The sequence below is a fragment of the Talpa europaea genome (genome assembly GCF_964194135.1).
Source record: "Talpa europaea genome assembly, chromosome: 14".
NCBI classification, from domain to species: domain Eukaryota; kingdom Metazoa; phylum Chordata; class Mammalia; order Eulipotyphla; family Talpidae; genus Talpa; species Talpa europaea.
Genome location: NC_140082.1, coordinates 10,243,370 through 10,263,096, shown reverse-complemented (window position 1 = coordinate 10,263,096; position 19,727 = coordinate 10,243,370). Strand labels below are relative to the sequence as shown.

The 19,727-nt window shown below is 39.4% G+C and overlaps 1 protein-coding gene across 4 annotated transcripts in view; it reads left to right on the top strand.

The window, feature by feature from the left end:
* TAOK3 (TAO kinase 3) overlaps nucleotides 1-16,712 on the top strand; it is a gene marked incomplete at its 5' end in the record, with an annotated part of 73,118 nt that extends 56,406 nt beyond the window's left edge. For all 4 annotated transcript variants that reach the window (XM_084253762.1, XM_084253761.1, XM_084253760.1 and 1 more), the window contains 4 exons: nucleotides 7,260-7,499; nucleotides 8,965-9,177; nucleotides 15,165-15,347; nucleotides 16,382-16,712. In XM_084253762.1, the coding sequence (XP_084109888.1) occupies nucleotides 7,260-7,499; nucleotides 8,965-9,177; nucleotides 15,165-15,347; nucleotides 16,382-16,543 (798 nt within the window). In that variant the 3' untranslated portion in view covers nucleotides 16,544-16,712. The remainder of the gene's footprint in view (nucleotides 1-7,259; nucleotides 7,500-8,964; nucleotides 9,178-15,164; nucleotides 15,348-16,381) is intronic.
* Nucleotides 16,713-19,727: the final 3,015 nt, after the last annotated feature.

Sequence of the window (19,727 nt, the reverse complement as noted above, 5' to 3'; positions counted from 1 at the left end):
AGACATATCATGTAGTCAGGAAGCAAAAGATGTAGAATGGATTTTGTTTTCAGCCTGCTTATCAAAGCCTTGTATTTTTGTGACTCTCCTTGAAGCATTTACATAACAGTATGATGCTCTATGATTGAGTTAATTCACTCAGCCACCCAGCACTTGCAGTGCCTCCTTTGTGCCAGGCACTGTGCAAGAGATGCCGGTGCTGGCAGGTAACTACTCCCTTCCTGCCTTCAGTTAAGTTAGCCTTAAGTCTAAGAGGAGAAGCAGATGTGCATAACAGACTAATTAAAATATCTTAGATGGAGCAAACAAGTTACAATATAATAAAATATGGGCCTGTAATCATGAAAGGGCTTGGGGTTTCAGTGATTGATGAGGAGTTAAGTGTGACTAGAGTTCTGGGTGTGTGGAGTGGGGGGCCAGGTAAAGAGTCACTGAAAGCAGAACACCGAGGGTCTCATTTGTTAAGACTTTAAGATTTTAACCTGAAGGCAGTCGCATGGCCAGCAGAGGTTTTTAAGCAGGGGGTGAGCGACCTGAGAGTTTTCTTTGTTTTGAAAAATTCATGTATCATTGTGAGGATAGGCTGGAATAGTGACAGCAACGTACAGGTGGTCAGCCAGGATACTCTTTCTCTAATCCCACCTGGAAGAGGCAATGAGGATAGAGAGAAATCTTTTCTGAAACAGAACTAACAATAAATTGGACCACAGGATGTAAGAATTTCAGGAGAAGGAGGAGTCAAAGAATGACTTCAAAGTTTCTAATTTGAAAAATTGGTTGAATAGGATGTTACTGAGAGAAAGAATATATAGAATCTGAATCAGTAGCAGAATCAAAGTTCAATAGGAAATCATTGTGACCTGGAGTAATCAGAGAAATCCTCATGAATAAGCTGGCACGTTGGCAAAAATATTTGCTTGATCAAAACCTTGTGCTAGCCTGCTTAAGGGAAATAAGCACTTCAAATATATTTAATGGGAATGTGGATTGGTATATGCTTTTTGCAGAGGAGTATTCAAATAGGAAGAAAAAATAGTCAGAGCAAATTAAAATTTATTGAACACATAGTTATGGACAAATTCAGATTCTTTAAGTTATCTCACCTTCCTGGAAGAGGGAGAAACTGCTGAACATTTTTCAGCCAGGCAGTGAGGGATATGACAATTTTTTTTTTTTACCTTAGAAAGATTAACCCAATTTGATGACGATACACAGACTGATTAAAGCAGATGTTCTTAGTGGAAGCAATATTGCCCCAAGGGGTGAAATGGGTCCTTGTGGGTGAAGGGGTCTTAGATATTACAAGTTTGTGGCCCCCTGAAAGACAGTTCATAGACAGATATATAGTATATCTATGACTAATAGATAGATATTGCAGGGGCAGGAGCAGTGGGGGTGGGGGGAGTCTAAAAAGACACCCCATGGGGACAGTAATGGAAGAGAAGAGCTTGAGAACTGAACTTGTGGGAAAAAAAACTAGAATCAAAGAGATCACATGGCCAGAATAAAGGATAGACAAGGATGGTAGTGGTAGCTGTTGAAAGAGAGATGGATTTTAAACATTTTGAAGTATAAAATAAACAGGACTTGGCTTACAATAGGATATAAGAAAGCTGGGGGGTAGAACCAAAGTTATTTCAAGGTTTTAAGACTTGGGGAAATGTACATTTGGGCAGGAACAGAAGCTCAGAGAGAGGTGTTGGTAAAAAGTTGATTAATTCAGTACTAGACATGCTGAGTTTGTTAAAAGGCAAAAATTCCAAATGAAATTCCAGTAGCTGGTTGGAAGTAAACTTTTGTCAAATTCAAGTTATATATATAAGCTATAAGCATGTAGACATATGCACAGGAAGAAATCTGGAAGTATATCTCAAGTTAGAGATTGATGAGATGGGAAGTTAGGTATCTTGGATTCTTTTCATTCAGTAATTGCTATGCTTATAGCACAGACTTGGAGAAAGTCTGAGGACAAAGAGACAGTTAGTTCTAGTAAAAGCTATAGAAGACAGATATTTCTCAAAAATGTTAGAAATTATATTCATGACTTCCACAGCATCAGATTCTAACCAAGTGAACAAAGAATCACTCTTTAAGCGTACTTTTCTTAAGATTCTAGATTCCCTTTGTTTAGCCTTATTCCAGAATCTTTGTCCTGAAAATGTGGCTGGTTCTTCTATTTATAAATGAAAGAACAGTGAAAAAAAGACAAATACAGAAAAATACAAAGTTGAATAATGAAAGCTCTTCTTAATCCCATCCCACCTGATCTCTACCCTTACACAGTCACCATTAATTTGGCAGATAGAGTTCTAGATTTCTTCCATGCTTATAGTTTATGTAGTGTATATAACTTGAATTTTACAAAACTAAAATTATGTTAATATCAGTGGGTTTATTTGATTTGCAAACAATAGGAAAAAATCTCTGGCTGATTTAGCCTGGAAAGAATTTATTGGAAGAATATGGGGTAGGTATGGACTAATCAGAGAAGGTTATCAGGTAGGTATCAGGACTGAAGAACCAAACCAGAAAAAGATTAAGAATCAAGCTGGAACAGCAACATCAGTGAACTAAGAGCAAGATCTAATGGGCTTTCATCAAGGCCTTGCCATTTGGAGGTATAGCCTCCAACCATGTTTTAATCTTTGTAACATTTCTGCTTAAAAGTCAAATTCCTAGGAGGGATGCAACTTGATTGAGTATTGTGCTTACTCCCTTACTCTCTCTGATTCCAGGCAGGGTGGAATAATTTCTCATGCAAAAAGAGGAGCCTGTGAACTAAAGAAGGGGAAATGGGTACTGAACCCGCAAAAATGTCCACTAGGCTGTTTTGTAACTTTTCTTTCCTCATTTGCTATCTGGGACATACAGCTCTGCCTTATTCTTTTTAAACTACTAATAGTACTTTTTGCTTTGGCATAAAAAAATCATTTATTTAATGCGATACTTCTCAGTGACTATTTTGTGAACATTTTATATTACTTACAGTGCTACAGAGAACACCTTTGAGTACATGTCTTTTTTAATAGATGTAACCAAATTGTATCTGCTAAGTGTTTATTCTCCCACCAGCAAAGAGGACGTGTTTTCCAGTGTCTTTGCCAAAACTGAGAGTTAGTAATCCTTTTAATTAATGAAAACATTTAAAGGAGTCGCCACCAACTGGATGGAAACTCTTTCCCTATCATCACTAAACACATATGCTCACTATTTTCTAACCCAATATGAAACAGAACTGAAACTAAGAAAGCATTAAATGTCATAGGCTAACAACATTTCCATTTGAAAGTTTGAATTCTAATTCTTACTCAACCTCAGTGGGCATGAGAATAAAAACTTTGACAAGAAAGATCAGTTGTTGTATAAAGTCATAGCAGTTCCATTGAAACTTGATGGAATGCTTGGAACAGGGGTAGAGACGAGGCATTAGAGAGCATACCCTGGGTCCACTTCTTTCACAGGAGGTAGATTCACATAAAGTATGGTTGTGCTTAGAGGCCATAGTGTATGAAAAGCACATATACTTCAGCACTAAGCTCTACACTCAGCTTGGCGAGATGCCCACAGTGTGTGACGGAGACCATGGTTAAGGGACTGTGGGTTCCCACCTTACCCTCCCTCCAGCGCACATGCACATTGAGTGTGCTGGTGGACAGAATCGCCATTAAATCTGATTTTGTAATTTTTTTCAGCTTCATCTCTTGAATTTTTATAAGTTAAGGGTACACGTGACATGGCTCATTTTGTTTGTAAAAATAAAACCACCATTGCATGGTATCTGGCTAGTGCAGAGGAATTGTTTGGAATATTGCATCACAGACTAAAAAAGTATGAAACATAAGCCATTCATTGGGACATCTTTTAACAGAAAATGTTAATATAAAAGCCTGAGTTTTAGCCTCAGTTCTGTTTTGTAGAAGTTGTATGATCTTACATTAGTCTCTCAATTCCCTGAGGCCTTACTGTCATATATAAAATAGGTAAACCCTTGCAGTCTTAACCACCTCCTGTGTTTGCAGGAAGATTAATGAAATCACTTTTAAGGGGCCTCCCCGGTGGCGTAGCAGGTTGAGCACAGCTCTGTGAAGCTGTCCACAGCCTCTGCAGTGCAGGTTCGATTCCTGGCTGGCCAGGGAGATTCCCACATGGCGACACAGACCTCTCCTGTCTCACCCGCTGCTCCCCTCAGCAGTGTATTTCAGTCAGTCTGCCTGTTCTGTTCCCCGCTCTGTCTCTGGTGAATTCTCTTACCCTCCCACCCCTCTGTCCTGTACCCCAGTGCTTGTATAAATAAATAAATCTTTTTAAAAAATCACTTTTAAAAATTGAAAGCACATTACACATTGTTGTGTAGCAGTGAGCTCACAATAAGCAGGATGTTTTTTCCATGGTATAAAATGTTATAGGCAGTTTACCAGCTTACATGGCAGCAACTCACATGTATGAATTAAAGGCAAAGGAGCAACCTACAATTGTAACAAAAAACCTTTTCATGTCATGTTTCTCTCACCTTTTCAATAGTTTATAAGTTTAAGATATTATGTGCCAGATATTCACTTCTAAATACAGAGAAATGATAATGGTATGTTTATATATTCTAAAGCATGTTTTAATGGTCTTTCACTTCATCTTCACAGAATAGTAGCTCGTGTGTCCTGTTTTTACACCTGAGAAAACTACAATGTAGATTCAGAGACGTGTGCAGTATTATACATGATGAATCTATGGGAAAGTTAAATTGACTCACACATTGAATATTTTTCCAGTACTACTCAAACTTGAGTATATGGCAGTTAGCTGGGTGACTTGTTATAACCACTAATCACATGTGCCCTGGGTAATTCTGATGCTAGTTTTCTGGAGAGAGTATCCTGAAGCACACCTTTAAATAGAGATGCAACTGGTTTCTTCTGACTCAAGTCTTGTTTACATTGTGTCTTTTTTTTTTTTTTTAACTCAAACTCAACTGAAACCTCTCAGTTTAGGAAATGGGATGTTTCAGTGTCTGTTATTGGGAGTCCTGGTACTCACAGGTAAAAAGTGGTGCAATGGCCCAAGAACAGGACCTTACCCATTTAAAGGGCTTTCCTCTTGGCCATTGGCCTGGAATAGCTGTCACCTCTGGAAAGGCCTCACTGTTCTTTGGTGCCACCTAGGGGCTTCTTTTAAAAGAAGAAATTGATCCAGGTAAAGAGGTAAAATAAAACAAGAAAAAGAATTATAGGATGGGGTTGGGGAAGATGTTCTAGGAGATCATCTTTTATTCCTTAAAACAAAAATAATTTGCATTTGTAATTCAGATACTCCCCACTAGAAATTATCTATGAGGAAATTTCCTTATTCACGCTTTATCCCTAGTGTTGCAACAATGCCAGACTCATAGTAAGTGCTCAACAAATATTTGTTGAATAAATAAATAAATGATTAGTGACTTTGCTCCCAGTAGATATTGGGCTGTTTAAAGGACTTCTCTTCAAGTATGCAAGATGTTCTCCATCACATTAATATACAATTATTTTTGATAATTCTATGAAAATATCTTTTCTCCCATAGTGGATGCTACCAGAGAAGAGAGGTGACCCATTGTTCTAATTTAAAGTCCATCTCAAAAGCTTTCTCGTTGCCTGATCTTTTTCTAATAGTAATACCACCTTTTTCAGAAATCTTACAGCATACGATTTCCAAGATTTACCTCTTTTGTAGCACCTATTATTTCCAACATTGTTCTCTTTTTAATTTATACATAAAACATTTCCCTGTGTTTAGGTTCTTTTGTTTGCATATTACTGAAATTACTTGAGCTAACTTAAACCAAAACCTGGGGGGTTTACTACAGAAATATGGTAATTTTCATAAAACCCATAGCAAAAATACCATTGGACCTACAGGAGTACTTAGAACCAGCTAAAAACTTGGGCATTGATATATTCCCTGAATTTCTTCCTGCCTTTTTTTTCATTTCTCTGAAGTCCAGGCTGGACTAAAGTCCAATCTCTAATCCTCAGCCCTCCTAGTATCTGGCTACCACATACATAGTCCCTAAATTCCATCCATATGTAAAGATTAACTGTCTCTGAATCCTCATTCCAGATTCCCAAGAAATAAAATCCAAATCAGTTATGAGCTAAGCATATACTTCAATAACTGCCTATTACAGTTTCCTGCTAGAATGGTAGCTAGTTGAGGGCAGTCCTAGCTTAATAACATTTTTATGTACCCAGAGCACATGGTTCAGATATTTGATAAAGTACTATTTAGGAAATATTCTTGAATTGGAGAATGAAAATACTTCTACTCCCCTTTTATTTTGGTTTCCTTTCTTTCCCCTCTCCAACAACAACAACAAAAAAAAAAGTGAAAAAGACATGAGTAGAACTGGAAAGAACTGCAGATCTAGAAATGATCAAATAGATTATAATGGAAAAAGATGAAAAGGGAGAGATCTTATCTGCATTTTCTAAGATTTAAAAAAAAAAAAATAGGTAGGGCCTCCCTGGTGGCAGAGGGGTTAAAGTCTCAGCTTTATCAAGCTATCTAGCCAGTATGGCATGAGTTCGGTCCGCAGCCAGGGAGCTGACCTACATAGCAGACCTCTCCTGTCTCACCCTCTGCTCCCCTCAGCAGTGTATTTCAGTTCTGTACCCCACTCTGTCTCTGGTGAATCCTCTCACCACCACCCCCCAACACACACACACCTCTGATATGTGCAAATACACAGGATATTTCCCAGAAAAGTAAAAACACTGAAGACATTATCAGTTTAATTCAGTCATTCTCACCTCTTGCCTGAGTATCAGAATCACCTGGAGAACTCTTAAAACTATTGATGATTTGGTCCCATCACAGACAATTATCAGAATTCAAAGCTATGGATTTAAGCATCTTGTAATTTTAATAGACAACCAGGGTTGAGAACCACTGACTTAATTAAGGAAAATTTAGACCCATGCATATCACCTAATTAAAGGTCACAGCTCTGTGAGGTAAAAAGGGGTAAGGTACAGCTAATCCCATTTTACAGATACTGTAGTTGTGATGGCTATGAAGTTGCCCAGCCTATAAAAGGTGGACCCACAAAAGGAACCCAAATCTCCAGATATTGTTAATCTAACCTCATTAAATCATGCTGCCAAACACTAATGGGTTTAATTACAAGGTAGTTAATAGTCCCATTCCTTACCACCCCTCACTTAGTTGTGCATTCTGAACAATTCATCTCCATTCATCTCTCTCCATTTATCTTTTGTTCCTGAATGCAGGAACTAAATAAAAAGAGGACCCAGAAGGAAATGGAGCATGCCATGCTAATTCGGCACGATGAGTCCACCCGAGAGTTAGAGTACAGGCAGCTGCACACGTTACAGAAGCTACGCATGGATCTGATCCGGCTACAGCACCAGACTGAACTGGAAAACCAGCTGGAGTACAATAAGAGGCGAGAAAGGGAACTGCACAGAAAGCATGTCATGGAACTTCGGCAACAGCCAAAAAACTTAAAGGTAAGAGGAAACGGAAGAATTTTCCTCTTTGTGCTCCAGGATGGAATTGAATTGCATTGGTGGTTCCTGCATTTTGGTGATTGTCAGAGTCTTCTGGGCAACTCTTCAAAACTGCAAATTTCTGGGCCCCACCCCTACTGAATCAGACCCTCAAGGTGTGAAGCACATGAATCTGTGTGTAACAGACTCCTGCAGAGCTGCCGCTGGACAAGGTGGTTTGGAAACCATTGTACTGGAGGATCTTTCCATGGAATTTTTTTTTTTTTTTGTAACCATTATGCAATTTCTCTGACCCCTTCATGACTTGCCCTCTTTAAAATTGTAATGTGTGGACTAACAGCAGCCCATGGTTCTAATCCCAGTTAATGAGAGTTAGGTGGCCAGTATGTGGCAGATCAATTTCCTCAGGCATGCCAGAGCATTAGTTGTAGCCCTCACTACCTTGAGTGTTGCTATATTGAAAAAGACTTTAAAGCCACATCACATCCAAGGATAGTAAGAAAAGGGTATGACTTACTAGTAGCATCTGTCACAGGCATAATCAGGACTGAATCTAGTCTACCAGACTCTTACTGTCCCTGTACTTGAGATGTGTAACTCTTTGGGCCCTCACTGCCTCCAGACATTTTTGGCCTGACTGCTAATTAACAAACTATATGGACTAAACCATTGCTGTTAAGAGGGACATTGTTAATGTTGACACAGATGTGGGGTCACTCTGGATTATCCTAGTCATGGTCCTCTCTGACTAAATCTTAACAATGTCTGTTATCACAACTCCTCCAAGTGTTCATGAAATGCATGCGTGACTGAGTCAACCTGACGGCTGCCTTCTAGACATATAACAATACATCCCACCTAATCCTTGCCAAAACGCACACATATTTGTACTGCTGTATGCAAGCATAACCTCTTAATGAAGGGAAGCCAAAATCTCTTTTCCCTTCCACTGAGGCTAAAATCCAGTGGAAATGGGTTATGATAGGAAGTATCATCTAAATGTTCTCCTTTATTGATTTCTCAAAGACACGCAGATCATTGGGAACTGGCTTATACATTGCCCCTTTCTCACTTGGAAACAAGGAGGTAAAAGGGCGCCCAAATGGGGGAAAAACAGCAACTGATAGAAAACACTAAAGATTTTTGAACAGAAATCATTACAATAATGAACAAAGTTTTTAACAAACTAAGCCTCTTATTCTACAGTCTGCTAGAGTTTGATTCCCTTATAATTCATTTTTAAAAACCATTCAAATTTGAAATTTTCTATTCATTTAATATAAAACTAAAAAAAGGTAGTTACTCTGAATCTGTGTCATATTATTTTAATTACTATTGACTAGTAATATGGGCCACTGCACTAAAGACAAAGGGTCCCAGCACCTATAGTGTATCATCAGGATGGAAGACATTTTTGTATTTACTAATGTGTATTTGTTTTCCTTTTGTCACTTTTTCTACACAGGCCATGGAAATGCAAATTAAAAAACAGTTTCAGGACACTTGCAAAGTACAGACCAAACAGTATAAAGCACTCAAGAATCACCAGTTGGAAGTTACTCCAAAGAATGAGCACAAAACAATCTTAAAGACACTGAAAGATGAGCAGACGAGAAAACTTGCCATTTTGGCAGAGCAGTATGAACAGAGTATAAATGAAATGATGGCCTCTCAAGCGGTAAGTGGTTAGGTTCGGTGCCACGGCTTCAGGAGCTTTGGGAATCAAGAAAATACAAGATCCAGCCTTTTGTTCCCAAGATGATTCTTGCACAAATTTAGGATATTGGTGCTTTTCTGCCCAAAGAACTGAGGAAATGACGACGCTGAATAAAGTCAAGCCAATGCGGATACTTGCTGGAATGTGTCTTATAAGGTGGAACTCAAGGAGTACCGTGCTAAAGCAGCCCTTGGCACATAAGGGCTTTGAGGGCAAGATGTGGTAGATGCCACATATGATATCATGTTTTCGTTCATCAGGAATTGCCCTACTAATGTCTGATACAAATGAATAAGACACACAGATACATTCATTCAAAAAACTTTTACTAAGCATCTGTGTTCAGCACTTTGCTGGGCTCAGAGATAGAGTGATGAGCTAGAGAGACAACAGTTGGTCCCTGTCCTCACATTTTTGTCATTCAAGCAGGGAGGTCTGATGATTAAGCAAATAAGCATAATAGGTGCTTTGAAGTGGGAGATGTTGGGGGCTATGGGAAGATAAGTAGGAACAGTTAATCTGTTCTAGGAAATGCTTCCCAGCAAAAGCCAAAAGGTTTGAAGGAATTCATAGAAATAAACTGTTTCCTTGGAAAGGGGCCCTATGTGGGCAAAGGTCCAAAAGATGGAAAATGTGTGTTTGGGAACTAAAAGAACTTTGGTCTGAACCCAAAGTTCAAGGAGGAGGATTGTGGGTACCCAAAATGGAGAGGTCATAAAGGTCTTGGTAAGCCAGTGATGGGAGCCTGTCTGGTAATTCAGTGAAAATCTCACAGGGAGATGAGTCTTAGAGAGTAACAATTCACCAAACAGAAAAGGAAAAATTATTCCTCACAGAAAATATAGGGCATGCAAAGACTCGAAGGCGTATAAGAGGATGGCACATTTGAGAAAGGCTAGTAGTTGATGTGACAGGAGTAGAAAGGGAAGTAGGTGGATAGTCATAGATCAGGTCCTCAGAAGTCAGGAGTTTGGGTATTATTCTGGAAGCACTGAAGCGCTATTGAAGTCAGGTTTGTGTTATTGAAAGATATCAGCAGTCAAGTAGCAAATAAAGGTAAAGAGACCTGATAAGAAGTTGTTATAATAGTCCAGGGGAGAAAGTGATGAAGGCTTGGACATGCTAATGGAGATAGTCAGGATGGAGAAGGATTTGAGAAATATTTGGGAAGTAGAATAGCTAGAACTTAGCAGCCAGTTTTAGAGTTAGGTTTGACAACACTAAAATGGGTCATCATCTTACCAAGAGAGAAAAATAGGAGGACGGGGAGCTTGGATGCTTGAAAGATCATTGCTCAATTGTGAACATCTTATCTGAGCAATGTCCAAGTAGAGAGCTACAGAGATAGAAATCTAGTTTAGTAGGAATGTCAGGGCAGAAGACAAAAAGGTACTGTGTAGATGAGATCATCTGGGGACAGGAGATGGTTCTGGAGATGAAGAGGATTAAGGACAGAGTTGTGGACATCAACATTTGAGGACTAAGTAGAAGTAGACTAAAGAAGATTAATCTATGACATGGGAGGGGGCCAGAGAGAATATGTCATGGAAGACACAACAGAAGGATATAATTGGTTTAATATACTGCAGAGAGACAGTTTGTAGCTTGCGGTCAATTTGTCCATTGACGGTCGCAGACAATCAGTGAAATGGTGAGAATGGAAATATAAAGTGACATAGAAACTGCACATGAGATGGGTCTTCCCAGATCCTCTTCTGTGAAGGAGAAAGCAAGCCATAGCCAGAGGAAGCAGCAGTTACAGAAGGAGTTACAGAAGTCTGTTAACTGAGAAAGGCTTAAATATGTTGTAAACTGAAGATAGGAACCAGTGTATTCCTTCTTCCAACACATAGTTATTGAATGCCTACCTCGCACCTTAGGCATCCTAGGATAGTGTAGTGAATAAAACAGCCAGCAGTCGTGTCTTCATAGAACTTACAGAAGAGGAGAGGTAGCCAATGTTGAAAAAGTCTGCTCAGTGTAATGGCAGAACAAGTGCAGGGTGCCAAGAGAGTGTAAACCAGGAGAGCTAGCCAGGTCTAGAGTGTCAGAAAAGGCCTCTAAAACACACGATAATTTAAGCTGAAGGATAGGAAGCCCATTCCACGCAAAAAGAACTGCAGGTGTAAAGATGGAAAAAACAATGGCATTTTTTTTTTCAAGATTTATTTATTTATATAAGCCCTGGGGTACAGGCTAGAGGCATAGGGGGGTGAGGGAATTCACCAGAGACAGAGCGGGGAGCAGAACAGGCAGAAAGACTAAAGTACACTGCTGAGGGGAGCAGTGGGCGAGACAGGAGAGGTCTGCCTCGCCATGTGGGAATCTCCCTGGCCGGCCAGGAATTGAACCCGCGCTGCAGAGCCTGCGGACAGCTTCACAACCCGCTGCGCCACCGGGGAGGCCCAACAGTGGCATTTTTGAAGAACTCAAGTTCATTATGTTTGGGTAACAGAGAATGAAGAAGATACTATAATGAGAATAAGATGAGGGATAAACATGTGGAAGCTTGCAGGCTTTCTTAAGATTTTTGATCTTTATTCTGAAAGCAATGGAAAGCCACAGAAGAGTATTGAAGAGAGGACTGGCATCAAATTTGCATTTGCATGTCACTCTGGTGATGTGTGGAGATGGCCTGGGAGAAGGCAGGAAGCAGATAGGAGATAATTTATGAAATTGCTTTTTTTACCTGGGCACAAGGAAGTGGTAGCTAGACTAGAGAAGGGGCAGTTAGAATGAAGGAGGAAGTGGTTGACTTTGAGAGAAAGGAAAGGGAATTGAAAGCATTTGGTAACAGATTAAATGTGAAAAGAAGTATGAAGGGTAACTCCCAGTCTCTGGTTTGAACAAAATGGTACATGATAGTGTCACTTACCTATATGATAAACCAGGCAGAGCAGATTGGAAAGTAGGAAGGGAAAGATGATAAGTTAACAACATTAGTCATGTTGAGCTTGAAGAAGTATCAGGGAAACATCCAGTTGAAGATGTCTTTATTAGACTGGATAAGGCGGCCTGGAGCTCAGAAGAGCAGTCTGAAATAAGAGTTAGAGATATGGAGGAGTCTCTTGCAGGTAGTGGTAATTGACGCTTTTAGGATAGGTGAGATTTCTAAAGAAGAGAGGTAGGAGGAAGAAAAGGGTCCACAAATAAGTCCTGAGGAACATCCCATCTAATGGCCACCTCAGCAACTGGAAAAGGACAAGAGGGAGGGGAAAACCGAGAGGCTATCCATCTCTCAGAAGAGGAGAAAGGTTCCACGAAGGCAGGGGCAATCTCTATTATCAAATGCTGTTGGGAGCAGGTAAGATACAGACTCCTTCAAGGTGGACATCAGTGACCTTAATGTGAGTAACCTAGGTGGCGGGTAGGATCAGAATGAGCCTTGTTGAAGAAGTTAAAGGAGAGGAGAAGAGCAAATAGTGGACAGTGACGTAAAGGCTGATACCGATAGGGTTTTGTCTGGTTCATCTTTGTATTCTCAGCATCTACAGCAGCTGCTCCAGAATGTTTGTTATGTAAGGTGGGAGAGAATGGGATCAGGAGTGCAGGTTCAGAACACTGCCCTTGAATAAAAGGGAGAGCAATATCGTTCCTTCTGAGTCAGGGGTGGGGGCGTGGGGGGCGGTGCGCTGGGAGTGTAAAAATGGTGATTGCGGCTATCTATTTACTGACTGCTTATCCTGTGTTAACTATATTGTGTTACTCATGTCATTTTTGTCAGACTCCTTTGAAATACTTAATATTTTAACCCTAATTTACCTGTGGGGAAACAGGTTTGTCAAAGTAAAGCTACTTGCTTAGGGCAGGAGTTAGTTAACCCTGCAAAAGGGCAAATCGTATGTATTTTAGGCTTTGTGGAACACAGGGTCTCTGTCACAACTACTCAACTCTGCTATTATAGTGTAAAAGCAGCCAGGGACAATACAAAAAGGAATGAGCAGGTCTGTGTTCCAATAAAATTTTATTTACAAAAATAGACAGCAAGCCAGGACTTGGCTCTTGGGCCAGAGTGTGCCAAGACTATCTAACCCCTGACTGAGGGGGTTAGATAGCAAATTATTGCAGAGCTAGGGTTTGGACCTATTTTCGGGGGAGCCTGTAAGCTTGGCTACTACTACATTATGCTGCTTTTAGCACATCCTTATCTTCATTTTAACCCTCTTTAGAAACAAACTTGGTATTTACCTACACTTTCATAAAACTTTTTAATGGACTTGGTATGTAAAATGTTTGAATGAACAATATGAACTTCTGGAATACCCTCTGATTTCTAGACAGGCACGTTTGTGGAGTCAGCTAATACAGAATAACATGATTACTGGCGTTAATAATGCAGAAATAAGAGATGGTGGAAATGTTTCAGTGGCCTAAACTGTCCATAAGATGAGCCTTTCACCCCTTTGGCTGGGGCTCATAGTCATTAATGCAGACAAGTAGCAAAGAACAGATTTTTATTCCCTTTATTGGTAAGGAATCACCTGTAACAAGAGGGAGTTGATAAGCCTTTGACATTTATCTGTAAGGCTGTTCCTGCTGCAGATTGTTCATTGTATCTAGTATCTCTTCTCCATTTCTTATTGGGAGAATTAGGAGAGGTATTCTCTTAAGAGGGTTTCCATTAAAGCTGATTAGGGTTTTAGGATCAATGATTAGAAAGTACCTTGGAAATGTGATTGCATTATTTTTTGTGTATTTGGATGACAGGGAATCGCTCTCCAAAAGTACTCAAAGACACTGTTAGAAATAACTTTCTAAAACTATTCTAATAACATTTAAAAAGGTCATCTCACATTCCAGATATTGATAATTGTCACAAATTGTGCAGAATAGGGAAGGAAGCATAAGTTAAAGAATAAGTATCATGGCAAAATAGTCTGTATGAAAACATGAAGATATAACTCAGAATAGACAGAGCTAATTCAGGGGTTCTAGTCTCAGTTGACAGCTGAACCAAGGACCTGTGACAGGAAGGTCATCCTAACTAAACATACTCCTGCTAATTGAAAAGTTGGCATTTCTGCCAGCTAGCTTGGCCTATTTCACCCACCCAGTATTGCTATCTTGGTGTTTAATGCAAAGTTCACAGAGCAAAGCAGACTTTTTCCAGGTTGCCTTATAATCTGACTTCACTGCTTCAAGCCAGAATATGGTTGGAAGATTATCAAACCTGCCTTCCATGGGCAAGAGATTTTGAAGCACATGAGTTTTAGTTTGACAGCCAGACTGGATAAATATGTACAGCCAGCAGTAAAGGCCAGCATTACTTGCTAGAAACATAACGTACTATGGTATATTCTCCAAGTTTTGTGGAAATTAGATCGAGGTTTTTTTAGAGCTAAGTATATCTAGCTGTATGAAGGTTTTGAGGTTAAAAATATCTAAATAGGAAATGGTTAGTAAAACCAAAATAATAACAGCTACTATTTATTGAACAGTTGGTATGCATCAAGAACTATGCCTCGGGGGAAAAAAAACAACTATGCCTCAGATTTTATATGAATTCTTTCATTTAATCCTCACACCAGTGTTAAATAGTAGGAACTATAATTATTTTCTTGAGATGAAAAAAAATGAGACTTGTAGAGATTAAATAACTTGCCAAGGTAACACACCTAAGTGAATGGTGGTTCTGGAGTTCAAGCTCAAGGGTTAACCTGGAAAGCCCACAGGCCTACTCACTGAACTGTGTAGCCTTCCCGACTCCTGCTAGTATGGTTTTCAGAAAACCAAGGCTTTCTTAAGGAAATAATGTTTTAAGAAAAGAATGTATGTTTTAGAACTTTGTAGACCATGGGAAGATTATGCTATTGTTTCCTAATTCTGAAGGTACCCAGAGCATGTTTTTCTGAGGGGACCTATTTCAATCCAAACAAAGAAACCTCTTCTAGTAGTCACCAGTGCAGTAAGCTGGGATGAATTACAATGTGTGTCTTCTGTGCCCGCAGTTACGGCTAGACGAGGCTCAAGAAGCAGAATGCCAGGCTTTGAGACTACAGCTCCAGCAGGAAATGGAGCTGCTCAATGCCTACCAGAGCAAAATCAAGATGCAAACAGAGGCACAACATGAACGTGAGCTCCAGAAGCTAGAGCAGAGGGTGTCTCTGCGTAGAGCACATCTTGAGCAGAAGGTATGACGTGTTACTACAGGTCCTGCACAGCTGGATGGAAGAAGGGGCACTGCCCAGGGAACTGCTGAGCCCTTCCTATGTCCTGGGGATTAAGTTGGGTACTGTTCACTTAGTACCTGCTGTAGTACTCCTACTAGCCCTGAGAAGTGAGAGTACTCTCCATTCTATAGGCAGGGTACTAAGGCTCAGAACAGTTGTATTATTTACATAAATCTGATCCCACGGCCTAAGCTTTCTATTACTCTGCTAGGAAACTGTCCATCTTCCCAACCAGAGGAATGACGTAAGTTACGGGTAGTTGATATGACATATGAAAGGTGCTGTGAGCTGATAGCATGACTGCTAAATGGCACAAGGAAGCCGAATGTAGATTTGAGTCTTATTTTCAGTTATTTCTAAACCAAGAGAAATCACTAACAGGGCTCTTTTAAAAAATTTAAATGAAGAGGGGTTGATATTGCCATGCATAATAAATGTTATCAGAGTTGAAATATTCATTGCTTTAGATATTGCTCAGAAATATGAAGTAGAAAAGATTTCATAAAGCATCTCAAAGCTGCTAAGCACTTATTTGCTTAACCAGTTATGTGTGCTTGCTTCTGGTAGCTCCCTGAGACCAGCCTAAGAGACTGTTTTCCTAGCTCCTGTTCTAGAACTAAATTGCTGATGACCCAAGGGGCACCTGGCTCTCCATGGGAAAGCAGCGCAATCTAATTGTGCTTGAGTGTCTTTTAGCTTCTCCTGAGCCATCTCCTGCTGTGACAGGACACTGACCTAGATCAGCCCTGCTGCTTCCCTTGCTAGAATGGTAGTGCTAGCCCCAGGTGGGCCCCTAACATTTTTATTCTTGTGAGCAAGTTTTAAATATAATGGGTTACAGACAAGATGTTTATCTCGGGGTTCTCCCAGCCTTCCCTAGTCTGGTTTACTTTTATTTTTATTGAATTCGTGTATCATATGTGTGCACATATACCTATGTGGGTGCCTGTTGGGAGATCTTTTCCATTAACAGCTGGTTGTTGTGCTTATTTCAGATTGAAGAGGAGCTGGCTGCCCTTCAGAAGGAACGCAGCGAGAGAATAAAGTACCTATTGGAAAGGCAAGAGCGAGAGATTGAAACTTTTGACATGGAGAGCCTCAGAATGGGATTTGGGAATTTGGTTACATTAGATTTTCCTAAGGAGGACTATAGATGAGATTAAATTTTTTTGCCATTTACAAAAAAAAAGAAAACAGAAAAAAATTCAGACCCTGCAAAACCACATTCCCCATTTTAACGGGCGTTGCTCTCACTCTCTCTCTCTCTTACTCTTACTGACATCGTGTCGGACTAGTGCCTGTTTATTCTTACTCCATCAGGGGCCCCCTTCCTCCCCCCGTGTCAACTTTCAGTGCTGGCCAAAACCTGGCCGTCTCTTCTATTCATAGTACACGTCACAGTATCGATGTGATTCAAAATGTTTCAGTGAAAACTTTGGAGACAGTTTTAACAAAACCAATAAACCAACAACAAAAAAGTGGATGTATATTGCTTTAAGCAATCACTCATTACCACCAATCTGCGAAAGTAAAGCAAAAAAAATAATAATAAATGCCAAGGGGGAGAGAGACACAATATCCGCAGCCTTACACCTTAACTAGCTGCTGCATTATTTTATTTTATTTTATTTTTTTGGTATTTATTCATCAGGAATTAAAAAAAAACAAAGTTTTATTAAAGATTGAAAATTTGATACATTTTACAGAAACTAATTGTGATGTACATATCAGTGGTGACATATTATTACTTTTTTGGGGATGGGGGGGTGGGTGGGGTGAAGAGATCTTGTGATTTTTAAGAACCTGCTGGCAAGAGTTTAACTTGTCTTCAGCATATTCTGATTGTATCATAATCATTTTCTGCTGTTGCAGAGGATGTGAATACACTTAAGGAGCTCACAGAATCCCAGTAGCACAAATTGGGCTTTGGCAAATCGTGTATTTTGTGTATAGAAGGAATTTAAGGAGAGGTATTACTTATTTTCATATTGTATTTTAACTGTTTCTCTGATCAAATTTTTTTACTTCCTCCTATTCCTCCCACCTCCCTCCTTTTCCAATTCAGTATTTGAAGTTCAACACTGTCTCTCAATCAGATCATCTTGATCTTTTTCTTTATTTCCCTTCCCTGCCCTAAGTCCCATATCTTGGTCATAAATATTGCATTATTCACACTTTCAAACTGTGTATTTTCTTACAATAAAAAATGATGAAAAAAAAAAGGCTTTACTTCTTTTGCATGCACTTTAAAAAAAACATTTTTCAGGTTCCAAGGAAGAGCATGATAACTGTCAGAGCTTTTAATTATATTTGTAAATAAAAGTGTTCATCACATCGCCTTGCTGTGTTATTGTAGCAAGAAGTTTCCCTTCTAGGTTCACCAGTTTGTAATTCAGAGGGACAGCTGTCTGCCTGGAACCGTTCTCCATGACCTTGTTTACTACAAGAAGAACCATTCAAGATTTTAAGGTAAAGCTGTGTCTTCCAAATTCTTTTACAGGGCTGAAGCTAGTATTGCACAGTCTGAAGTGGCCAATCGTACCTTTCTGCCCTTAAGAATAGAAAGAGATGTGGACATGTGGGTGTGTGCACCAAAAGTATCAGTTGTTCATAGGAGCACGTATCAGTGAGGAAAGAAATTGGGTGCCATTAAAGAAAAGCAGACTAAGGAGATGTTATTACAGGATATTTGAAATGACGCCACTGTAACTAGTAGATACCCAGCCCCCTCATATTCTGCTTTTATTAGGATAATTTTTATGTGTTTAATAATGAAGTAGTGAAATATATAGGATTTGGTTTTGTGGTCAAGGCAATATCAGTAAGATCTTACATTAGGGTTCTGAGTCCTGAACATTGAAAATTGCTCCTCACAATGATGACCCAAAGAATCAAAGATCTTGTATCTCTAAGCTATGCTGCCATCACAGACAAATGTGACTGATCATGCTCACTGTGACAGACAAAAGCAAAGGTATACTAAAAAAAAATTACAAAATAGTTTTTCCCATGGATTAAGCCCAATCATAAAGTCTGTAATAATTATCACCCAGTATCCTAAGTAGCTTAGGAAGTTTCTATATCAGGTATCTGAAATTAATATTGGAAAGGGCTGGAACTTAAGTCATAATTATCCAAGAAAAACAGATACTGCATTTTACGTGCTTTTACTTACCATGTAATGTGATACTAAGCATTTTACAGATGAGGAAACAAGCTCAGATCAGCATAAGTGGTGGCAGGGGATCAAGACCAGTGTGATTTCAGAACCCACACTGCTACTCAGAACCTTAAGTAAAGCAGAAAAAATTCTGTAGTTTGTTTCATCTATTTTTCCCTATAGTGAAAAATGTCTAGCTAGTTTGTGAAAAGGCCTTATGTCTGTGAGATTATGTCTCTGCTAATCTATAGTTTCCTCTCTACAAGTTGTCAGTGACGTATTCAAAGGTAGAGTTACCAGAAAGAAGAAATGTGGGTCCCCACTGCTAACAACTGGTACAGACTGAGTCTTCCAACTCCTAGCACCTGCATGAAGAGGCAGGAGAATAGACAGGGACCAGAATGGCAGCAAGAGAACAGGTATGAAAGAGGGCCTGGGACCACAGCAGAGCCAGTGTCCTGTACTCTTTAAGCATATACTGAACTCCCTGGGTTGAAAGGTTATATAAGTCTGACATACATATTAGTAAAGTATATTACCTTTGATTTATAACCAATCAATGATTATTTACTACCATACATACATGCATACCAGCTGCCATGACAGATGCTTAATCAATGTATCTCAAAGAAGTAAATGTCCTTGCTCTAATGGAACATTACGGGTAAGAGGAAAATGAGAAGACAATTAAATAAATGATCTTTAATGGGTAATAATTGCTACTGAGAAAAAAAGAGAGTAAGGGGATGAGAAGGCTGGGGTCAGCATGCACTTATTCATTCAAGAAATACTGATCATCTGGTATGTGCCTGGGGAGATAGCCTGAAATAATACGGAAGGGGTAACTGCTCTTTCAGAGCTCATGGTTTAAATCTTCACCAAAACAAGACACTAGGTTAATCAAAGGTAGAGTAAAGCAATGCAAATGCTGGGTAATATGAGACTTCAAAGGGACTGAAACAATTAGTCATGATTGTTTGTCCCTTTGGAGAAAATCTGAACTAGACAAAGATTTCTCAGAAAAAGTAGGAACCCTAAGAGAAAAAAAAAATTGAGTTTCATCAAAATTTAAAATTTTATTCTTCAAAAGATACCATCAAGTCAAAAAGACAAGCTACAGGTTGACCAAGAAGATATTCAGATAGGAACTATCAGAAAATACTTAACCAGTGATGTTAAGT